We start from the raw sequence: 23,175 nt of genomic DNA, 5'->3' as shown, positions 1-23,175 counted from the left end.
CTTTTAGTTTTATGCATGGGGGAACCTATTAAAGATTATCAAATATCATCACATTAAAAATAACTTTCTAATTTGGTAATACTTAAAGAATTGAAGTGCTGGGGAAAGTTGTGTGAAGAATTTAAAATCACCTGAAAACAGACCAAGTTGTTTACTGGTTTACTGTTTAATCCATGGTGAATGATGAAAATTTTTTGTTTATTGAAAAATGTTTTCCTGGTTTCAGAAGCACGCTCTTCCTGGGGGTCGAGTGTACTGTGCAGACTCAAACTGAGTTTGATGACGGAGATATCATGTGAGCAACCTGTCTGACAATTGTAAGTCTTCTAATCGCTGTGCCAAGACAAATCTGAATCACGCACCGAATCTTGCAGACGTTGTTGAGTAATTTTGTCACGTTGCTTTTATGGACTCTCTATGGGCTTCTATCTTGACTTCATGCATCCACGTCCCCCCGATAGACAGTAAAAGATTGCCTGCCAGCTTCTCCTCCTGTCCATACGGTAATTTCTCTACTGTGCAACAGAGAGTCGCAGGTTATGACTCAAGTGTTAGCCTATTTTTACAAAAACTGTTTCTACGGGGCCATAATGTAAGATACAAAGTAATGGGGCCTTTTATACATTTTCGTGTTTCTTTAGAAATAAATAATAGACAAACGGAGTCTTTAAACGCCTCAGATGTAAAGTTATTCGCTGTCAAAGTGACGCCAAAATGAATGGGAGTCAATGGAATGCTAACAGCAGATGGAGGTCCCCTAGTCAATGGCGGTGCCCAGGGGTGCTTCAATAAAATATGAAACCTTTCACCCCTGGTCCTGATGAAAACACAGGGTCCTTCTTTGACTGAATGCACATTGTGATGATGTCACAGGATGCTTCTAAGCCCAGATTCTGCAGAAATTTTGTGGCAATGACGAAGATTTGCGATCTTTTGCGAAAATTGGTCTGAAAACTTGCATTTCCCCATGTTTTAATTAATGAATGGAAGCGAGCTCGCGTACATGTTTGGCAGCAAGCCAGCCTGTTTCAGCGCGTGTGCGAACAAACACCTCACATGAAATCGCTCAGGTCCTACTGTCAACATATGAATAAATGTGTGTATATGTATATGTATATATATATATATATATATATATATATATATATATATATTCATGTATATACACATACACACACACACATATATATATATACACATACATACCTATATACACAAACCTTATAAATATTTTATTATTTTATGGTCTGTATGTATCTTGTATAGATAACTACAATATATATCAAATATAAAGCTGAAAATAGCTTTGTATGAACCATTTATGTTAAATATGGACTAAAAATATAAAGCTTAATCATGTTTTTTTGGGGGGCCGATGCCGATATTAGGATGGTAAAAAGAAAAAAAAAGAGCGATATCGATATATCAGCTGATATTCTTTATGTGTAGGCTCTACTACAGTACAGTGTAGTCAAAAGTTTGGACATGCTTCCCATTCATGTTTTCAAATGTTGACTGATACTGTATATAGAATACAGTGTGTACATAAACAGAATATATGTGATTCGATCTGGGAAAACCCATCAGGAACGTTTTCAGGAAGTTCTAAAAATTGGTTGTAATTTTTTTTGTCATAATTTAGGGTTTCATTCAATTATTATTCTATAACATCTAGTCTATAATCTATGAAAATGAAAAAATCACTTGTTTAGTGCAGAAAAAAAAAAAAGATTTATTGCAGCAAGTAGAAATTAAAAAGTATTTGTCTTTCTCTCGTGATAAGAACACGCTGCGGAGGTGCTTTCTTAGCACACCACAAAAAACCATTAACCTATAAAAATAAATCACGTGACATAATAATGTTGTATCAATCAACATTTCCCACCAGTCCTGTTTAAACTATGGCACACAATGTTTTATATATTTATTTATTTTTAATATCATGAGATGGCGGAGTGCAAGAAAACAACAAAGTCTGAAGCTGCTCACATTTTAGACAGTCTTACTTGTCTCTGTCTACTCAATCTTGGTGATACCAGTGCCCTAAAAGATGTTATAATAGACTATTTCCCATCCTGAGAAGAAGAATCAGATAATGATATTACTAAAGAGGAGGAGTCTGATGACAGTCTGTATATGTCTCTTTTCGAATTACAAGGTACACTATTCGTGGTATCCAAGCATTCAAGGGGTGATCAAAAGTTCAGAGACTATGCCCATCATGATAAACAATGGACAACTGTCCTCTTCAGCGTAACATTAGTCTGTGTAATGATGCAGTATAGAGCTCCTGACAGACAGCGATCATTAAGTAGAAGTGAAAGTGAAACCCGTCTCACTTTAAATCCGTTTTTCTCAAAATTCAATTTCAATATATACATAAACAGATTTTTTCGCAGTGATAACTCAAATATGGTCATCAAACACTTGTGTCACTATGTGAAAAATAGCCTTATGTATATGGAAGCAGAGAATTTAACAAGAAACTCTATTATTTAAAATGAGTCTGACATCAGTGCACTTAACAGTAAACTTCACTTCTTATAAATAACACAAATAGAACAATATATATATATAACTTTAATTAAGAAAATAAACAAAGTAACTGTAGGGCAAGCAAGCTATAATGCCAAAAAAACAGGAGAAGGTTATGCAGGATGCCCAGCTTTTCTAAATGTAAACATTCTAAAAGAAATAATTAATTATCATGAATATTTTTCACAAATTCTGTGTTGTGTATTTTCTGATAATCAAATATACATGCGGAACAAGAAGATTGGTATATGAAATTGTTGTTTGCAGTTTAATATTCACAGACAGTTTTAGCACGTTCAATTTTGCTTTATAGAGTAAATTCTGTTTTTATGTATGGCCTCCATGATTCCGAGTACGTTTTCCACATCGCAAAAATCACAAGGCCCTACTGATGTAGCAAATGAGTATGAAAAGCACATCATGAGAGTAAAAGACGGGGGCATTGTTTATTTACTTTATAGCAATGAGTCTTACCAACTAGGTGACATAGTAGCGTTAAATCACCATTAAACAGACTAAACAGCCATTTATTGGACTGCAGAAAGATAATAACTTTTTTTATTTCTTTTTTTATTAACAAACAAAAAACACAATAATACAAAGAGTTGAACAATATTTTGGTAAAATTAATCAAAACAGAACAATAATGATAAAAAAACACAGAACAACAGAAAATATGATGAAAATAAATATGTATATGTACAATTCTCAGCCTATCATAGTCTCTCCATAGGCAATTTTCTGAAGATCTCTCGATACCAAAGGGAAAGAGATGGAGGTCTAGAGTAAATCCACTCAATTAGGATGCATTTTCGAAACCGGTAAGCGGTTAAAGCATTATCCTTTGCTGGCAAGCCAAGAAAAAAAACAAAACAGGATCCTTGGCAAAGTTTATTTTAAGATAATAATTTTTCAATATGCTAGGTTACTGACTACTGACAAACTATGCTGACACACCATGCGTGTCCTTCTTGCGCCCCACTGCTCTGCACATTTTGTATGTCTCTCTTGTCACTTCATTTATTTTATTCAAATGTTAGTGCCTAGAGTCTGGAGGAAGGGTGGAGAAGCTCATAGCCCAAATTGCATGCAATGTCATCTGCTGGTGTTGGTCCCATTGTGTTTTTTGAAAAGTCACTGCACCTGTTTACCAAGAAATTCTGGTGACCAGCTTTTTGAAGATTAGGCACTTGCCCACACTGCCAAAAGCACCAAGACTTCCTTAAATGACCATGGTGCTGGTGTGTTTGACTGGACAGCAAACTCACCAGACCTGAACTCCAGAGAGAATCTATGGGGTATTGTCAAGAGGAAAATGAGAAACAAGAGACCAAAAAATGCAGATGAGCTGAAGGCCACTGTCAAAGAAACCTGGGCTTCCAGACCACCTCAGCAGTGCCACAAACTGATCATCTCCATGCCATGCTGAATTGAGGGAGTAATTAAAGCATAAGGAACCCCTACCAAGTATTGAGTACATATACAGTAAATGAACATACTTTCCAGAAGGACAACAATTCACTCAAAATGTGTTTTTATTAATATTATTATTAATATTGGTCTTATGAAGTATTGTAATTTGTTGAGATTTGTTGTGAATTGGTGGGTTTTTGTTAAATGTGAGCCAAAATCATTACAATTAAAAGAACCAAAGACTAATAACTGAATTTATTTAATATACAAGTTTTACAATTTAAGTTGAATTATTGAAATAATTCCATGAAATTCTAATTTATTGAGATGCAGCTCTACTGTATGTACCTTAACGCAGTGGTTCTCAAACTTTTCCATTCCTAAACAAGTGTAATCTATTTCATGACCCACCAAAATATTTGAGAAAAAATTGTTGATATTACTTTAAGCCTAATCTTACTTAAAAGTTTGATGACAGAAATTAAGTATTTAAGAAAAATAAACATTTTATTTTAGAGTACACCTGAAAAATTTCACTACTAATATTTAAGTTTTAATTTTTGTTTACGGACATTAAAATATGTAGTGTCCATAAAAAACATGAATCAGACTCATTCCAGTGAACTGTAATCTGCACTGCTGTGTTTTGTTGCAGAAAATGCATTCATGAAAGCAGAAGAAGCAAAGCAGAACTATCTAAAACAGTTTGGAGATAAAAATGATTGTGAAATAGGTAAAAAAAAAAATTATAATAAACAGATGTGTCTTGTTTTAAATAAACAAAAAAACTGGATGACATTAAGTTCAGGCAGGAATTTATTTTTGCAATGGTTAAGTAAATGATAACCCTCTGGGGTTCTTCGGTCATTTATGACCCGAAATTTTTTTTTTAAAAAATGTTACAAATCGTAGCTTCATCGGAATGGTCCGAAACTTGGTGACTTTTTTGGTACTTGGTATATGAACACCCAAAAAAATTGGGGACAGGATTTTAAAAGTCTAAGTGGTCGTAAAAAAAATAGTCACACTCAGGGTCTTCGGGTCAAAAATGACCCGACATAGGAAATGAATGGGAAATTTGCAAAAATATGAAAATACTGAGTTTTTTTGTGTGTACAATCTACAAATCAGCCACGATGCAGAAAAAAAGCATACAACAGTGAAGGGGTGAATCTCTAAAACATCAAGAGTGCAAAACAGACAAAAAAATTCACACACACACACACACACACACACTTATACACACAAAAACACACACAAATGAAAGTATCATTGCAAAAGCTAATTTTGGGAAATGTGTGAAATAAAAGAAATTATTCATCAATGTAAGAAATAAAGTGCACAGCAATAAAAGCATGAGGCTGTAAGCCATCAAGGTTGCAAAATAGACACACTCACTCACACACACACACACACACACACACACACATAGGGAAATATGAGACTGGTGAAACTGTAACAGAGATATGTGAGAATATGTGAAATAAAATCAATGAATCAAATAAAGGGGAGACATTGGATCCAAAATGCAAAAGTCACACACCATGTCTCTCTCTTGAACACACACACACACACACAAACACACACACACAAGCACGTGTGCACGCACGCACGCACACACGCACAAACAGAGTAAGGTCAAAGGATGGAATTCTTCCCTAGTAACCTCCAGGCCTATTCGAGCGACCCAGGCCCAGCGTGACACTTTTTTTATTTTTCTATTTTCCATTTACATGTACTGTTTGAAAATGATTATACGTTTGCTGTTATTTTTGTTTTTTGTTCATAATTGCTGTTGGCAATTTTGAAGAGTTACTGTTCATTGAATTGCAAAAAATAATTTTAATGGAAATGTTTATAATAAAAGGTAAATAAAAATATGTTATGATTTAAATAATGTCATTTTTTTTATTAAGTTAGAATTAAAACAATGGGTAACAAAATGCTTTCCATTTGTTCTCTTTCTAGTGCAATGTTCAGGTTTGACTGTATTATAAAGTAAAACTGGCACTTGAAATTACCATTTAAATCAACCAAACAAACAAAAAAAAAAAAAAAACTTGACAAAAATAGTCTTTGAGAATCTGTGATTATATATTAAAATCCACAACCTGAAATAAATAGGCAAATATGTGCAAAAATCACTAGAATTCACAAGCCTTTCTACAGAGAGCTGTACATTCTCTCTAGTGGTAAAAATGTGCTATTGCATGATAAAAATGCTTAATTTGTCCACCAGATGGCACCAATCTAATTTCAAAAATTGTTTTCTATAGGCCTTGGCTGTACTTTAAAATAAAATACAGCATTAATAAAAATAAAAATAAAAATACATATATATATAAATTTTCTATTATATTCAATGGGAAAAAATGGATCATAATTATTGCATAAAAATTCATTATTCATTATTATTATCATAAAATTCTCTCAAAACACAAAAAAAGAAAGAAAAAATATTATTGAACAAAAATACATTTGATTGATTTTACTGAAAAAAAGTATACCTGAATCCCGGCCTCTGGGTCATTTTTGACCCGAAGGTCCTGAGTGTGACTCATAAATGAAGAACCCCAGATTAAGCAATATCTTCAAAAGACTTCAGAATTTTGGCAAAATGTTCTCTAAAATGAGATGATACATTGAGTACTGCAATTTTTTTTTTAGCCCTGCTCACACGATACATGTGAAAGACTTATTACAAAACGTTTCCCGAACGAAAAAAGTGCAGAGTTCAAACGGACGATAGAAATGAATGAACATGGCCTACCTGAAACCATTTTCGTAACATTTGATTTTTTTGGTGTATTCTATCTCATGCAGAATATAGTGTATTGAAGTGAGCAAGTGTTTTCTCTTTTAATAATGTGGCACGATTGTACCTTTTAATGGCATTGCTCTGAGACCTCCACGGTTATTACATCTCGTGTGCGCCCGCGCTTCGAAACACACAACCCGCGCTGACTTAATTGCAATTCGATAATCACACTAAGGATATTGCAGTTCGTTATTAATGTTGGTGGGCTATATCATTGTGACGAATGGGTTCCCGGTTCCCGTCTCTGTCTTCCCTTGGTTGTGAAGTTTTTATTGTGTTCCACTGGTGCCGAAGCCCGGAGGAAGGAGGCATGCACTGCAGAAGATCCCTCACTGCTGGGGTAAATCCGCGGTGCCATCGAGCAGGGCGAAGGAGTCTGCCGCCGAGGACGATCAAGGTGGTGGCTGAAGTGAGTTGCCTGGGAGATGGATTCTCCTCTTTTGTATCCTTCCGATCTCCTCTGTGGTTCTCAAGACCAGTGAGTGTCGCAGGTATCGCTCATTTCCAATCACTCCACTGGCCTCGCTCCGTTCCCACGGCTCTCGGCCCTGCCGCACTGGTCACGTTCAGGTAGAATTTGAGGGTCAGGTAGAATTTTTTGAAGCATCGAAAATACATTTTGGTCTAAAAATAGCAAAAACTATGACTTTATTCAGCATCGTCTTCTCTTCCGTGTCTGTTGTAAGACAGTTCAAAACAAAGCAGTTTGTCATATCTGGTTCGCGAACGAATCATTAGATGTAACCGGATCTTTTTGAACCAGTTAACCAAATTGAACTGAATCATTTTAAATGGTTCGCGTCTCCAATACGCATTAATCCGCAAATGACTTAAGCGGTGAACTTTTTTAATGTGGCTGACACTTCTTCTGAGTTATAACAAACCAGTATCCCAGAGTAATTAATTTACTCAAACAGTACACTGACTGAACTGCTGTGAAGAGAGAACTGAAGATGAACACTGAGCCGAGCCAGATAATGACTCGTTCACGAGTCAAGAACCGTTTCTGTCAGACGTGTCCGATTCGAGAACCAAGGAGCTAATGATACTGCGCATGTGTGATTCAGCGTGAAGCAAACCGACAAACAGAGCGTCTGAACCGAACTGATTCTTTTGGTGATTGATTCTGAACTGATTCTGTGCTGATGTTATGAGCGTGGGTAAACCGAAGGCTTGCAGTCATCGCCAATGACGCCATTACGTCGAGAACAAAAGAACCGGTGAACCGTTTTCTTCAACCGGTTTATTGAATCAAACTGTCAGAAAGAACTACTGGTTATCCGAAAACCGATGCAACCGGTTCTTGACTCGTGAACGAGTCATTATCTGGCTCGGCTCGGTGTTCATCTCTCTCTTCACAGCAGTTCACAGTCAGTGTACTGTTTGAGTACATGAATAACTCCGGCATATTGGTTTGTTTTAACTCAGAGGGAGTGTCAGCCACATTAAACAAGTTAACAGCTTAAGTCATTTGTAGATTAATGCTTATTAGAGACGCGAACCATTTAAAACGATTCAGTTCGATTTTGTGAACAGGTTCAAAAAGATCTGGTTACATCGAATGATTCGTTCGCGAACCGGCTATCACAAACTGCTTTGTTTTTAACTCTCTCACAACAGTGACGGAAGAGAAGACGATGCTGAATAAAGTCATAGTTTTTGCTATTTTTGGACCAAAATGTATTTTTGATGCTTAAAAAAATTCTAACTGACTCTTTGATGTCACATGAAATACTTTGATTATGTTTTTCTTACCTTTCTGGACATGAACAGTAGACCGTACACACAGTTTCAATGGAGGGACTGAGAGCTCTAAATCTAAAATATCTTAAACTGTGTTCCGAAGATAAATGGAGGTCTTATGCTGTGTTCACACCAAACGCGAATAATTTCAATGTTAAGTCAATGCAAAGGCGCTTTCACACGCGTCTAGAGGTCTTAAGCGCAGAAGACACAAATTCGCCTCATTCGCGCGTCCAGTTCACGCTTCGCATGAGAATGGTGCTTTTTGTGCATTTAGCGTTTGACGCGAAATCGTGTCAAACGTGTCCGCCCGAGTTGAAAAATTTTAACTATGGTGTCAATTTGCGGCGTGTTAACCAATCAGGAGCCTGCTAGGAGTCATTCATTCAACAGTATGTTCCTGCAGCCTCCGGTTGTGCAGGAATACCCTTCTCCATTCATTCAACAAGCAGGAACGACTGATGTTGTCAGTGAACAGTCAACTGGAGCTATATGACAAAAGTTCATATTTCTATAGAGACAGGAATAAAAAGGACCTATATATATATAAAAAACATATTAATAGATAAATTGAAAAGGCCAAAGATAAGAAACATCTCATTTTACCCCAAACGAATTACATTTTATCTTAAACCACTAAAGAGACATCAGACTCAAGCCCCCATGACGTGAATTCGCGTCTGTTGTGAAGTTAATTTCACACGCGAATGAAGCGAATTACTCGCTCGAATAAAGCGAATGATCTCAAAATGGTCAAGCGGCAAACTAGACGCGGTAGACGCGAATTTGACGCTCTATTCGCGTTTGGTGTGAACACAGCATTACTGGTTTGGAACGACATGAGGATGAGTTATTAATGATGTAATTATGATTTTTGGGTGAAATATCCCTTTAAGGGACATACTGCATGATTGTAGCCATCATTTAAGATCACTGCAAATCACACTGTGCGACATGGATCTGGTAAACTTGGGTATGACATGCATGTAGACTGTACGATGATGATACCTATTGACTCGTAGGCTACGATCCACTTTACTAGAGCAGAAAAAAACATCATTAGCATGTTCTAGTGATAAAACAAAAATAACATGATGAATCACATTTTGGCAGTTTAAGTTTTTATGTGTGCTAAAAAAAAGTGGAAGCGGCAAAAGAGGAAGCGATAAAAGCTTGAGGTAAGCAGTTTTATGTTTTAGCGCCATGTCGCGTTGATTTCTTGTCATATTTTTATTGACTGGTCAGTAGAAATGGGTCATAGCAGCAAACACACGGTGCGATGATCATGCTGAATTTCTGACACTATCAGAAAATAATCATAGGCTATCTTTGGTTACAAGACCATGACAACAGCCCTCTTTGAACCTCTCTTTCTGTACGACATATGACCATGACCACAGAAATCACCACGATTGTTTCACAATGCCAATCTTTCGTCTGAGACAGCTGAAAATCTAGCAGCATGTCCCGGGCTTTAAGTGTACAACGTATTAAGTAAAACGTACTTCCCCAGTGACAGCTTTTGTAACTTTTATTTCCTGATAGTGTAAAAGTAAAAAGAACTGAGTTCTTTTTAGTGATCAAATTAAGTATATTTACACTACAAAAAAACTATTCTAGGGGTTAATAAAAAATTATTTGTTTCTTCTAAATATTTTTTTTTTTCACAAGTGAACAAATGATGTTTCATTGAGTATAGTTAATCAGTAAATAAGTGTGGCATTTAAATGGCAGTGTTTCTCAAATGATACACAAGAGCTGTTAGATTTTAATCATGTGTCTAATGTAAAGAAATGTGTTTTCAAGTTTTAATTGCAAACTGAGTGTAAAGCAGATTCGGTATATGAGTGAATGGCTTCATTATGTTTGCCTCATGTACAACTTTTAGTATGTAAGTCATTTACAAAAAGAAAAAAAGAAAATCTGTAACATATATGCCCAGCCAACAATGACATGTGGGGCCCAGATGAGGGCTTCATGGGCGGCAAATGTGGGACCCATTATGGGCTTGCACCCGGGATCCACATTTGGGCAAGCCCTGGAAGCCCAGACGTACTAAAAGTGGGACTGCATGGGTCTTAATTGGGCAATTCATGTCAGACTCATTTGGGCCCCACCTGCCCAAATGGGTCTAAAGTGGGTTTGCACCCAGGATCCAGCCGTGGATGCCCAGATGGGCTTTAAAAGGGATCTATAAGGATGTTATGTGGGATCTTAACCGGGCAATTTGGGCCCCACCTGCTTAATGGCCGTTTAAAATGGGCTTGCACACGGGGGCCAGCCGTGGATGCCAAGATGGGTTTTAAGTGGGACCTGTAAGGGTCTTATGTGGGTCTTAACTGGGTAATTCATGTCAGACCCATTTGGGCCCCACCTGCCTAAAGGGGTTTAAAGTGGGCTTGCACCAGGATTCAACCATGAATGCTACTATGGGCTTAAAGCGGGCTCTGAAAGGATCTTTAAACCGATACCGATATCTACTGATATTGAATTTTAAAGCCAATATCGGCCGATAATATCGTGTATCCCTAGTTTTCTAAATATGTGTTTCTGCCCCAAGGGACAGGCATCTGGGACTGGGCTATTATTTGAATAGTGTTACGGTAGGCCTGCAACCTTTCTGAGAGTCCACTAATCAGCATAATTCAACACAGCATAAACTTTGACCTATGTTGATGTTTTTTACATTTTTGGGAAGTTACATTGTTCTTTTTCTGCACAAATAACAAAAATGACTGATGGATTGTCTTGGCAAAAGATCTACAGGTATGCAATGTTTGTTCTTTGGTTACTAGTGTTACTTGAAATGTATTGAGTTACAATTACTCAATCTCAGCATGCTTGATTAGCCTACATGTAGAGTTACTACAAGTTGATTAAGTGTAGTTCAACAATACCTTGTAAAAACTTTGCCAGTTCATTTTTCTCTTGATTGAACTGTTTGTTTAGTTGAATTAAGCTGGTATTGTTAGTTAGTAGCTTATTTCAACTAAACAAACAGTTTAAACCATGAAAAATGAAAAATATCAGCTGTCTTAACTTTTTTATGTGCCAGCAACAACCTGAAAACTTCACAAGCCATAAATGTTCCTAAATCCTATCCAGCATCAAAATGAACAACCCTCTGAAGACTTTATACAGATACTGAACCTCATTTAAATGAACACAATCAACACTGTAGATGGTGACGTTCAGCGGTGAGTTGAAGTTCCTTAATCCATAAATAACAGAAACTCCAAAGAACAGTTCCTTTCTGCAGAAATACTGGCTTCATGAACACTGATGAGGAACACAACACAGTCCACTAGTGTAACTGTAAGTGTAACTAAACTTGACAACAATAACTACAGAAATTTACGGAAATGCACAGAGAAGACGGAAAAAGGGATGATTCTGTGTACGAAAATATTACTAAAAATATAACTGGTAAATCTGGAAAAGAGATCACTGACTGTAACGCGATGAGAATCCAGTCATCAGAACTCACAGGTACTAAGATTAATCATGAATATTTTTAATAATAGCACAGATTTGATCAATAATGGATTTATTGCTCAGTTGGCATGTTTTCAGTTGATGTGTTGAATGGACAAATAAAGAGAATCAAGTGATGTTTGTTGAGATTCAGGAAGTGATGGTTTGACGATCTCCAGAGCAGCTGGTGTGTGTTTGGGGCTGCTGTGTGTTCTTCTGCTGACTGCAGTCATAGTGCTGTGTGTCCTCATCTATACAAAAAGCACAAACTACACAGAGGAGAAACAACAGCTTCTAACTAAGATCACCAACCTCACAGAAGAAAGAAACCAGCTACTAACCAACAATACCAGCTTATTTAAACTAAACAAACAGTTCAGTCAAGAGAAAAATGAACTGGCAAAGTTTTTTCAAGGTATTCTTGAACTACACTTAATCCACAAATATTCAATGACAGACTTGTTTCTCTATTATCAATATATTTAGGTATGTACAGTAAATGACAATAAAGAGCTGATAGTTAAACTGGATGTTCACAGATGGATGGATTTACTATCAATTCAGTCTTTACTATGTTTCCACTGAGACGAAGAGCTGGGCTGAGGGCAGAAGATACTGTACAGAGAGAGGAGCAGATCTAGTGATCATAAATGACAGCAAAACACAAGTGAGTGAAAGGTACTTTCTTAATCATATTCTTTGGGCATGTTTGTAACTAGAAGTGAGCTAAAATTGACAAAACCTTCATCAGAGGTTTACATATGGACATCCTTTTAAGTAAAAAAAAAAAAATCAGATGGTTTTATGTCAGGGTAATGGGTATTTCTAAACTGAATATATGTGTATTGTTTGTGAAAGGTCAGTTGAAGTAAATGTTTGATGTAATTTCTTTCACAAATTCAGGATTTTGTGAAGAAAATATCCTGTGGATCTGAAACCTGGATTGGTCTGACTGATATTGAAGTGGAAGGCACATGGACATGGGTAGATGGCAGCACAATGACCTCTGGGTGAGAAAATCACTGAATTGAACTGATAATTACGTGATAAATGGTTCATTACACACAGAAAGCAACTCTGAACATCTAATGCTGATATGATGCAGGTTCTGGAATGCTAATGAGCCCGGTGGATATACAGAAGAGAACTGTATTGTCAGAATTTCAGAAGGATGGGCTGATTATCCATGTACTAACTTTTTTATATGGATTTGTGAGAAGAAAAATGTAAAATGAGTTAATTATATGCAATGACTTATATATAATACATGTTTATATTTAGCATTCTCATTTTTATTATTCCCTCTTCTGGCAATTCCAGTATGAGTTTTTCATGGTTATATTGCAATTAAAGCAAATTTCAGGTTCAGTACAAGTTTAGCTCAAATTCAGTAGATACCTTAATGTTTATTTACATGTTCCTGTATTTGTAAGTGTTTATCTTGCTTAATAAAAAATGAATATGGCCAAAGTTCACCATTCTCCAGTTTTCTTTGCGCTTCCGATAAAAATGCTTGCTACACAGAAACAGTTTCAATGTGTTGGAAGTTGATGGCCAATCAACTTCCCACAACCAGAGTCTAGCCCTGGCAGTGCCACAGGGAAAGCCATGCGATACACCCAAACTTTTACACCAAACACTTGCGACCCATGTACACCTCTATCATCTTCTATGTGATCTCACAGTTTGACAGGTCTGTCATTGGAAAGCATCACGTTCTGTCATTAATAATTCATGTATTTGCATAGGATAAGAAAACTCAGTCTCATGAGTAAATATGAGACAACGACACTTGTAATGTTGACATTGTGTAGATTTTATACCCAGAACACAAAAAATATTTAATGACCACATAACTTGATATTGTACTAAACTAAAACATCTGCAGAGTAAATAAGTATTTAACCTGTACAAGCAGCCTGACCAAAGACCTGAATATCTCCTACAGTTCTCTGATGGTGGTGTAAAAAAACTTTAGCCATTTTGATCCATTTATTGTCATTATATACTGTGGACAAAACAAGCCGAGTCTCATTGAGGAGTTTCTTTATGATTTTTTGAATGAGTACAAGCATCTCAAAGACAGTGGAATAAGTTATTAAGACCAAACATAACATATAAATGCATGTGTGAACATGAACATGAACAACATGGTTCGGATCACTAACTATTTCTCAGATTTCCAATCTCCCCCATTCATTTTCAATGGAAGGTCATATTTGACCGATAAAGCTAACAATCATTCAGTATCAAAAGTAAATACAAAACCAGTCCTAATTGCAGAAAAACTAATTGACAAAAAAAAAAAAAAAAAAAAAGAAATCCCATTTTTGGTGATGATATAGCACAACAAGAGATTTATAAGATAGTTTTGGTAGGGAACAACACAAATGTTCTGTGTGATTTTTTTTTTATTTTTTTTTACAAAATATAACCATTTCAAATCAAGTTTTTTGGTTAAACATAAGAGCATGCTAGTGTGATAAACAGTGCCGTTTTCATATTTAATTTAATACTGAAACAATTATCCACAAATAGTGATTTTTCACTTAAAAACTGAGGTACATAATCTCAAATCAATGAGACCTACGATCAATCAATTCCAAAAATAAACACAAAACCAGACCTAACTGAAAGAAAACAAGCTGACAAAAAGATTGATATCAGTATTAGGTGATAATATTGCATAACGAGAATTATAAGCTTTAATTAATTCTTCTTGGATTTAATAAACAGCATGCCATGTCAAACTATACACATTGAAATACTTTTTAAGACCATACCATGTGATTTTGTTATGGGGTTGCAAACTGCCTCATTCAAATTATTTATAATTTAAGTGTCAAGTCAAGTGTACAGTTTATTGTGCAACCAAAGTACCTATAATAACCAGAAAAAAGTAATGCATAATGCTGAAATTTAATAATAAACCTGAAATACTCCAGGGCTCTTATTTTGAAATTGTATATGCTTCTTCCAACTGTAAAAAGATGGGGGAAAAATGCACTCTTACAACAATATATGACATATTGTTATATAGACACAATATAGTAAACCCTGTCATAATTAATCAACAGTAGATCATAAGTAATTATTTGAAATAAATGTGAGGCAGTTATGCTTATTTAAATAAATTATAGCCTTTTGATGATAAGTAATCACATTAAGCCCATAGCCATTCCTGTTTTTTTGTCCAAAAATGTAAAATATGCTTCTAAAATACATTTTACAACGTCAATTTCTGTTCATAAAAATACGCCCACCCACTGGAAAAAGAAGCTAGCAAGTTGAGATCAGACTCTTATGTGAGTCATCAGCTTTAGATGTAAACTGACATCACCTCAGCTGAACAAACCGAAAGCGAAAGACTGATCAAACTCCAACTAAAGTCTTTAGGGGTAAGTTCATGTCATATCATGTTATCAAAACAGACAAATTTCACAATACTTTTAACAAACTCTATAAAAAAAGATGAGCCAACGATGAAGCAGATTGATTGTATTGATCTTTATAATATTATTATCGTTCATATTCAACAATGAGCAACATGACAATACATAGTATATTTCAGGACATAGATCAAATAGTTATAAGTTTGAATCCAGACTGAATGTCTTTAAATGGTTGTAAGTTTCTATTCATTCATTCTTACTGGCACTATTGTCATTATGTTATGAGTTGATTTGTCGTCTGCTGAAGTTCACTCCATTTTACACATAAAGAAGTTTACCCGCACTTCGAAAATGTGTTAATCTGTTTACTACTCATCAATACTGTAATGCAGTGGTTCACAGTAAGTCACTTTATCAGGTGTTCAGCTGTGTTTTTCCTCACTAAATGCAGAACTCAAATCTTTATAGAGACATAGAAGAAGACTAGCTGGCTCTAAAATGAGTCTCTGTGAAGAGAGAGAGGAGGAGGATGTTGATCTCTATCAGAACCAGAGAGGAGCACCCCCAGAGTCCAGCTGTTTGAGTGATGCATCCATGGGACGACCCATTTATTTCAGTAAAGGAACGGGAACTTTCAACCTCAGGTGAGACAATAACCAGCACTGGAGACATATTATATCTTAATCTAGTGATGCTCAACTCTTTAAATTACTAGACCCCTAAAAAAAAAACTCAAAATACCTTATCATTTTTTAAAACGTTTATTCATTTTGACTGATTTATTTAAAAATATATGGTAGCATATTGTTCCATGAAACTTTCAGTATATTTTGTTATAATATATATCACCATTCTTTTTTTTTTCTTACTGTACTTGTCAAACCCTTAAAAATGTGTCTCTGAAAAAAAGATATAATATTGACACACCATGTGAATCAGGGGTTTAATCCAGATTTGCAGCAGTGATACGATCACATTTCATGATGCACAGGTTGAAATTTAAGCCTCACATTTAAAACACATTGGTTCTCATATGCCAACCAAATGTCATGACATAAACATAAACAAAACGGACATCCCAAAACACATTTTTTTTTTATTTAATATTTTTTATAATATAAATTATTGATGTCTTTCCTTAGTATCAATGGAAGAAAGAGAAAAAGAACAGCATGTCCAGAGCCCATATATCAGCCTCCTGATCTAAGTGATGGACCAATGACCTTTAAACCCAGGTGAGACAATCACCAGTACTGCAGGCAAGAGACTGAAGCATCAGGGTAGGCCTGCAGCAGCTAGTTTATAACAAACGCTTTACTCTGGTTGCAACATTTGTTCTTAAACTAGACCATAGCTAGTAAGTCGTTATCTCTCTGTAATGTATAGTCACATAATACAATGTTTTACTTTCAATGATCCAATAGCAGCCATCAAATTCACAAGCAGAAGTTTTGTTATTAAAATAAAATGAATTGGATTTTTTATCCTGTTAAAAATATTATAATTATAATTATAACTTATTTTGCCTGGCCTGACTAATTGGAAAATTGTTCACATTGAAATATATTTTTAATTACGTAAAATAATAGGTATAACTATTATAATTGGTATTTGTATGTATACATAACATTCAGAAACTTTATTTGAAAAGGATAAGTAGCAAACATCGTTGTTTTTTTTGCATTAGTATTTATTTAGATCAATTTTCTTTCCTTTGCATGCACAACATGGAGTGATGCATGCAGATGTGCACTGTTTAGACTAGGTTTGTGTTTAAGAGCCACCAGTCATTTTTTCACATAATGTATTTGCTGTTAATATATACACAAGTGTAAATGTTGACATCATCATAAGTCATCATAAAGGATTGTAGTCTGCCAGGTATAACATGAGGTTACAGGGACAGTTCATTTTTACACCTGTGACCTGTTACACAAAGCACATTTAAAATACTCTGAGTTTCAGAGAAGATTCAGAGTTGACCAAAACAAATCTGACCTGCTTTAGATCAGGTTCAGCAGGCTCACAATGCTTGCTATAAACATATTTTCTATCCCCTTACCCTGACCCTAGCCCCTCAGAAGAAACTACTGGCATTTTTAGCTTTTCCAAAAACTTCTGATTTCTGATTTGTGTTTTTTTCCTCTTGGGTACCAAAAAAAAGGTGTCCGACAAGGATTCCGAATGTTACCATCTTTGTGGGGATTTTGTTCTCATAATGTAGGGAATTACAGGACCAACTGACAACACACACATACAACAAAGACTACAACAAAGATGGCGGCGCATCCACACGCAGCGGCTTCTCTCTGTCCCGACAGAACAGTGTTTTCGTGTTTTTTGTCTTGTGAGTTGCAGTGTTTTTGTATGCTGTCGTCGCATCTACCTGTCTATAAGCGCAAGTACAATCGCAAGTTTCTGTTCGATGTCAGCAGAACCGCATTTTTACAGTTAAACTCCACGCATGCGGAACAGTTACGGGATCTCGGTCTTCTACGGAGGCCTTCACCATCACCGACCCCCACTACTGCATCTCGCCCACAGCGGAGGCGCCACAAGCGGCGTGAGAGGAACCAGAAGAGGGGTAGGGCGGAGGTATCCGGGCTATCCCCACCATCGTACTGGCTAACGTACGCTCGTTGGACAATAAACTGGACTACATCCGATTACTACGCTCAACTCAGAGGACTGTGAGAGACTGTTGTGTTTTTTTGTTCATGGAAACATGGCTCAGCAACAGCGTTCCAGACTGCGCTATTCAGCTCGACCAGCTGACATGCTATCAAGCGGACAGAGCTCTCGTCGAGGGAGGAAAAACCGTGGCGGCGGGCTTTGTGTCATCAATGACGCGTGGTGCCGTGATACTGTTGTGATCAGCAAACACTGCTCAACCCTGGTGGAGTTTATGATTATTAAGTGCCGGCTGTTCTATCTGCCTGAGGGAATATACTGCTATACTGCTCATTTCGGTGTACATTCCCCTGTTCAACATCATCAGCAACAGGAACGACGCACTAAATGAACTGTACCAGCACATCAGTGAGCAGCAGACAGCACACCCCCATGCTTTTCTCATCATAGCTGGGGATTTCAACCATGCTGACCTAAAGAGTGTGTTTCCAAAAATACACCAACACATTAACTTTCCAACACGAGGTTATAACATTTTGGACTTTGTTTACACCACACAGAGAGGAGCTTACAAAGCCCTCCCCCTCCCCCACCTCGGAGCCTCAGACCACATCACTGTACTGCTAATGCCTGCATACAGACCGCTCATTAAAGTCACCAAACCAGTTTACAAACAGAATAAAGTGTGGCCAGAAGGATCATCAGAGGTTCTTCAAGACTGCTTCAACACAACTGACTGGGACATGTTTAAACAGGCTGCCACATACAATAACACCACTGACCTCCAGGAGTACTCAGAGACTGTGACTGCCTACATCAACAAGGGTATTGATGATGTAATGGTCACAAAAACCATCACTGTCCGGGCCAACCAGAAGCCGTGGATGAGAGGGGAGGTCTACAGACTCCTGAAGTCACGGAACGCTGCCTTCAGAGCTGGAGATGAGGTGGGCCTGAGAACAGCTAGGTCAACATTGGTCAGCTCACTACCTCATTCAGCATGGAACTGACAACATTCCACTACCTCATCAGTCAGTTAAATAAAATAACTGCTCTTGAGCCCTTTGTCACTTGTCACTTTAATTACACTTAATAAGATATTTTTAATAAGGGATTTTTTTGCACTAAAAATCTTTTATCTGCACTGTTGTTCCCTTCATTGATTTGCACTATATCTGTCATTTGCCTTGCGCTGCTTTAACTTTATTTTAAATTGTATTATATGCCTTTTTTTACATTCCCTTACTGTATAGTTGTATCTACATTTTATGTTTGATCTAGATTTTTTTAGGCTTTAATGTTAAAGTTATCTGTATGCACCGGGGACTGAGAGTAACGCAATTTCGATTCTCTGTATGTATGTACTGTACATGTGGAAATTGACAATAAAGCAGACTTGAACTTGAACAAACAATTGGGTTTCCATGTTTTATGGGTTCATTCCATAGGTGTAAGGATCTTTATACTGTACAGAAGGTATTTTTTTTATCATTTACCCTAACCCTACATCTAAACCTACCCTTCACACAAGTTCTTGAATACACCTTGCAGTTCAACCTGGACAAATCGTCAGTGATTCTCCCGGGGTCATAGGCTGTTACTGGTCTTACATCAGACACCCTCACCCAGGTGATCCAGCCGGGGGTGATTAGACCACGACTTGTGTCCAGGTAGCGCCCTTTGCCACACGTCCCCCCTCCTTAACCAGAGCCACCGTGTAGCCTTCTCAGCAGCTCCTAAGATGTTCTTGATGGCTCTTTGCCTATGCAGTCCGCAAATTCCTTAGAGTCCCAGGACCCGATGTAGAGACTGGCCTGCGAAGCTCCTACAGTCCACTTCGACAGGCTCACAGCGTGCCTTCCACCCATTCCTCCGACATTCAGCTACCAGATCAGCGTACTTGGCCCTCTTTCTTTCCTGGGCTTCCTCCATACTATCTTCCCAGGAGACCGTAAGTTCAAGTAACACCACCTGTTTACTCGCTGGGGACATCAAGACCATGTCTGGTTGGAGTGATGTGACTGCAATGGTGTTTGGGAACCTCAATTGCCTCCCCAGATCCACAAGGAGGTGTCAGTCTCTTGCTGTTGCAAGCAAGTCCCCTTGGGTCCTTCTAGGGGGTTGCGTCTTCTCGCCTGCTCGAACAAAGGCATTTACAGATCTTCTTGGTTAGAAGATGCTGTTTGCTGATGTTAATGCCAGTGCAGATGGCGTCTGCTACTGCCTTCAGGATCTGCTCATGGCGCCAACGATACCGTCCATCTCCTAATGCTTTTGAGCAGTAGCTGAGGATATACTCTAATGATCCTCTTTTCTTGCAGAGTTGGCAAGCAGGTGAATCTACCAGGCCCCAGGTGAACAGGTTGGCAGGACTAGGGAGGACATCATACAATGATTGGACCAAGAACTTAAAATGGTGTGGTTCCGCCTTCCAGAGTTCTGCCCAAGTGATCTTGCGGCCAGCTGTTTTCTCCCACCTTGTCCAGGCCCCCTGCTTGGACATGCCCACCACTCTGCTGAAGCGAGCTTCCTCCACCTCGGCTCGTACCTCCTCCTGGATAAGCTTCCGCTTCTCCTTCCCTCTGTCCTTGATGTAGCACGTTTTGGGATTGCTACCAAAGCCCGCCCATCCAGTAGCCACCATACCCACCAGGGTGCTATGCCGCAGCCCTGCCTCTGCCCGTTCCACTGCCTCCTGGGCGCGACAATTCCTTCCTGTTCTGACCTCTACCCCTGCTGAGGAGACCTTGGTGTCAACTGAGTCTCGATAGAGCAGGACTTCTCTGGCTCATGTGACCTTAAACTCCTCTGTCAGACTACTAAAGGGAAGCTGTAGCTTGGTGTTATGGCCAAAGAAAGCAATGCTACTTAGGCTCTGTAGCAAGCCCAGCCACCTGCGCAGAAATCTGCCGACCTTCCGCTCGAAGCCCTCCACGGTGGTAATTGGGAATTCGTAGATCAGCAGTGGCCAGAGGAGACGAAGAAGGATGCCATGCTGATAAATCCAGGTCTTGAACCTACCAGGAAGTCCTGACTTATCCACTGCCGAGAGTCATGTGTCAAATTCATCGCTGGTACCCTGCCATGCAGCGGTGTCCTTCAGGTTGTGAGTGAAGAGCTTTCCCAGACTCTTCACTGGCTTTTCTGACATTGATGGAATTCTGGTATCTCCCAACATAAAGCAGAACTGATCAGCTACTATTCCTTTCCACAGGACCAGGGATCTGGATTTAACTGGCTTAAAGCTCATTCTTGCCCATGTGATGATCCGTTTGAAGCATTGTAGAAGCCACCTGCATCCGGGCACTGTTTTTGTGGTGACTACAGCCATTTTTGAATTTCAGAAAATAATGTTTAGTTTGTTTTTTAGACTCCTTAAGTTTATGGGGACACAGGAAGCATAAACCTCATAAGCCATATTGGTATTACGGTGTAATACCATGTCATTATACACATTTGTGTTCTCCATAAACCATTGTAACACCTCATTTCTTTAAAGCTGTTACTCTGAGGGGTTCAACAGATTTTTAACATGTACTGATAAAATACTCTTCACAACACAAATGATCTTTGTATCTTAATTTATTCTTCCCATCAGTGTATATGTACATACAGGTACAAAAACAAACAAATAAACCAAAGTCAATTTAAACACCCTTCGTCTCCTAACTCAATCAACATTATGAAATAAACGTATCATTCCATGAAGAGTTGAAGCAAGAGAATTGATGAGTGATAGTCCACAAAGTTATTTGATTGCGATGCAATGTTTTCCTATATACCATAGTGTCATTGGCGTTCGGGGTGTTGCTGTCCTGTGTGCATCCATTCAATTACACCCAAAGAAAGCAATCATTTGTAGGACAGACAAGTGTAGACAGACTAAATAAAGTCCTTTCTAAAAAGAAAGCAGATGGCTGACATCAGTAACTACATTGTACAGATGATGTAAGATTAATAAACCAAACCATACTCATAGCTGAGCGGAAACTCAAAGAGTTCTCAACCAAGTACTTTCACAGAGGAAGCCGGTAGCATGAGTTCAACCAAATGGTTTCCCTCTACCAAATGAATTGACTTACTCTATGCTGAACAAGCTTATATATCCGGTCACCTCCAGGCAATAGCACCCTCAAGCTGCTCCTAGAGGTACTACATGTAACCCAAATACATTACCTATGCAAACCACCAAGAAAAGTGGAGAGAAACACCCAGTAGTCTAATGAGAAACAAAGTAACATTTTTGTCCATTACACCATACACACACGCACAGATATGTATGTATGTATGTATATATATATATATATATATATATATATATATATATATATATATAATGTATAACTTGCGAAAAAATGCATGAAAATATAACAGTTTATTTGTGTGTTTACAATCTCAATTCTGCTGGTGCTCCCCAAAAAATCTACTATTTTACATGTAAGCTCTGGGAAAATTTACATTTTGCTCAGGCAAACACTGATGACATTTACTTCAGAAAGTTTAATAATTTCATATGTGGTTTGAAATTAGGCATATTTTTCAGTTAATTTTAGTTATTAAGTAAGTTTTTAGTTTAGAAAAATTGGGAATGTGAAACAGTAAAAGTAGGTGTTTTTCCTTATTTACTTGAACAGGGATGCTTAAGTAGAAGGTGGGAGCATGTCACATCTTAAAGACGAACAAATCTCATTTTGGATACAAATAAAGCAAGACATGCCAGTGGCTAAGGGGTCATTTACATGACAGCGTTTTCAGACAAAAATGGGAAACTTTTTATGTGTTTTTCCTGTTCATTTACACGACAACGGCGTTTTGGTGACTGACAATGCATATTTTTGAAAAGGAGTTTCAAAGTGTACGTTTTTGAAAACACTACCGTTGTCATTTCTGTGTAAACACCCAAAATGGGAATCTTCAAAAATGGAGATGTTATGCTTGTGCGTCGTACGTGTTATGTATATAGATGTGTAGTAGGCCTACATGTCAATTTTAAAAGCAAGCGTGAACAAAGATACACAATAGTGGCGGATGATATGGTACTGTTGTTGCTGCTCAAGCGTTTGCTAACGCTTATTTAGTAAAGTGTGGAATTCTTAAACGATATTACAACCAACAGTGGAGATACCTCATATATAACATATAATCATCACTTCCTTACAGGTATTGTTT

At 37.6% G+C, this 23,175-nt stretch overlaps 2 protein-coding genes across 3 annotated transcripts in view; both read left to right on the top strand.

The window, feature by feature from the left end:
- Positions 1 to 11,709: 11,709 nt before the first annotated feature.
- LOC127969635 (CD209 antigen-like protein C) lies at positions 11,710 to 13,443 on the top strand. Of its 2 annotated transcripts, none has more exons than XM_052571685.1 (5): positions 11,710 to 11,998; positions 12,132 to 12,398; positions 12,523 to 12,650; positions 12,887 to 12,993; positions 13,089 to 13,443. In XM_052571685.1, the coding sequence occupies exons 1-5, from the start codon at positions 11,872 to 11,874 to the stop codon at positions 13,216 to 13,218; spliced, it is 759 nt and encodes a 252-aa protein (XP_052427645.1). In that variant the 5' UTR covers positions 11,710 to 11,871; the 3' UTR covers positions 13,219 to 13,443. The 2 variants fall into 2 exon arrangements, with proteins under 2 accessions (XP_052427645.1, XP_052427651.1); XM_052571691.1 differs by having other exon boundaries at positions 11,711 to 11,998; positions 12,138 to 12,398.
- A 1,856-nt stretch (positions 13,444 to 15,299) lies between these two features.
- The window catches only part of LOC127969070 (NACHT, LRR and PYD domains-containing protein 3), a 47,304-nt gene continuing 39,428 nt past the window's right edge, over positions 15,300 to 23,175 (top strand). Inside the window, exons 1-3 of the mRNA XM_052570696.1 lie at positions 15,300 to 15,381; positions 15,844 to 16,019; positions 16,518 to 16,610. Of these exons, the coding sequence (XP_052426656.1) occupies positions 15,874 to 16,019; positions 16,518 to 16,610 (239 nt within the window). The 5' untranslated portion in view covers positions 15,300 to 15,381; positions 15,844 to 15,873. The remainder of the gene's footprint in view (positions 15,382 to 15,843; positions 16,020 to 16,517; positions 16,611 to 23,175) is intronic.

This window comes from Carassius gibelio, chromosome A4 (genome assembly GCF_023724105.1).
Source record: "Carassius gibelio isolate Cgi1373 ecotype wild population from Czech Republic chromosome A4, carGib1.2-hapl.c, whole genome shotgun sequence".
NCBI classification, from domain to species: Eukaryota; Metazoa; Chordata; class Actinopteri; order Cypriniformes; family Cyprinidae; genus Carassius; species Carassius gibelio.
This window is presented reverse-complemented; position numbering and strand designations above follow the sequence as displayed.